This window comes from Penaeus monodon, chromosome 15, assembly GCF_015228065.2.
Source record: "Penaeus monodon isolate SGIC_2016 chromosome 15, NSTDA_Pmon_1, whole genome shotgun sequence".
Classification (NCBI taxonomy): Eukaryota; Metazoa; Arthropoda; class Malacostraca; order Decapoda; family Penaeidae; genus Penaeus; species Penaeus monodon.
In genome coordinates, this window is record NC_051400.1 from 31,567,864 (window position 1) to 31,568,066 (window position 203).

Below are 203 nucleotides of genomic sequence, written 5' to 3' on the forward strand. Positions count from 1 at the left end.
GAGACCCCCCCCCCCCCCCGCAGCCGCGCCTACCTCGAGGGAGAGCCTCTGCACGTCGGTCACGAACCACCACGCCCACGCCCATCCGCCGACGATGGTCTTCTTGGACGTGGCGCCGCAGCAGCCACCTGGGGAGAGGGGGGGGAGAGGGGGGGTTAGGGGGAGTATTTTCATATTCGTCGCGATTAATAGTGATGTTACTC

The 203-nt window shown here is 65.5% G+C and overlaps 1 protein-coding gene across 1 annotated transcript in view; it reads right to left on the bottom strand.

The window, feature by feature from the left end:
* LOC119581942 (flotillin-2-like) overlaps positions 1-203 on the bottom strand; it is a gene marked incomplete at its 3' end in the record, with an annotated part of 34,008 nt that overhangs the window by 3,223 nt on the left and 30,582 nt on the right. The window contains 1 exon segment of the mRNA XM_037930113.1: positions 34-128. Coding sequence (XP_037786041.1) covers positions 34-128 — 95 coding nt within the window.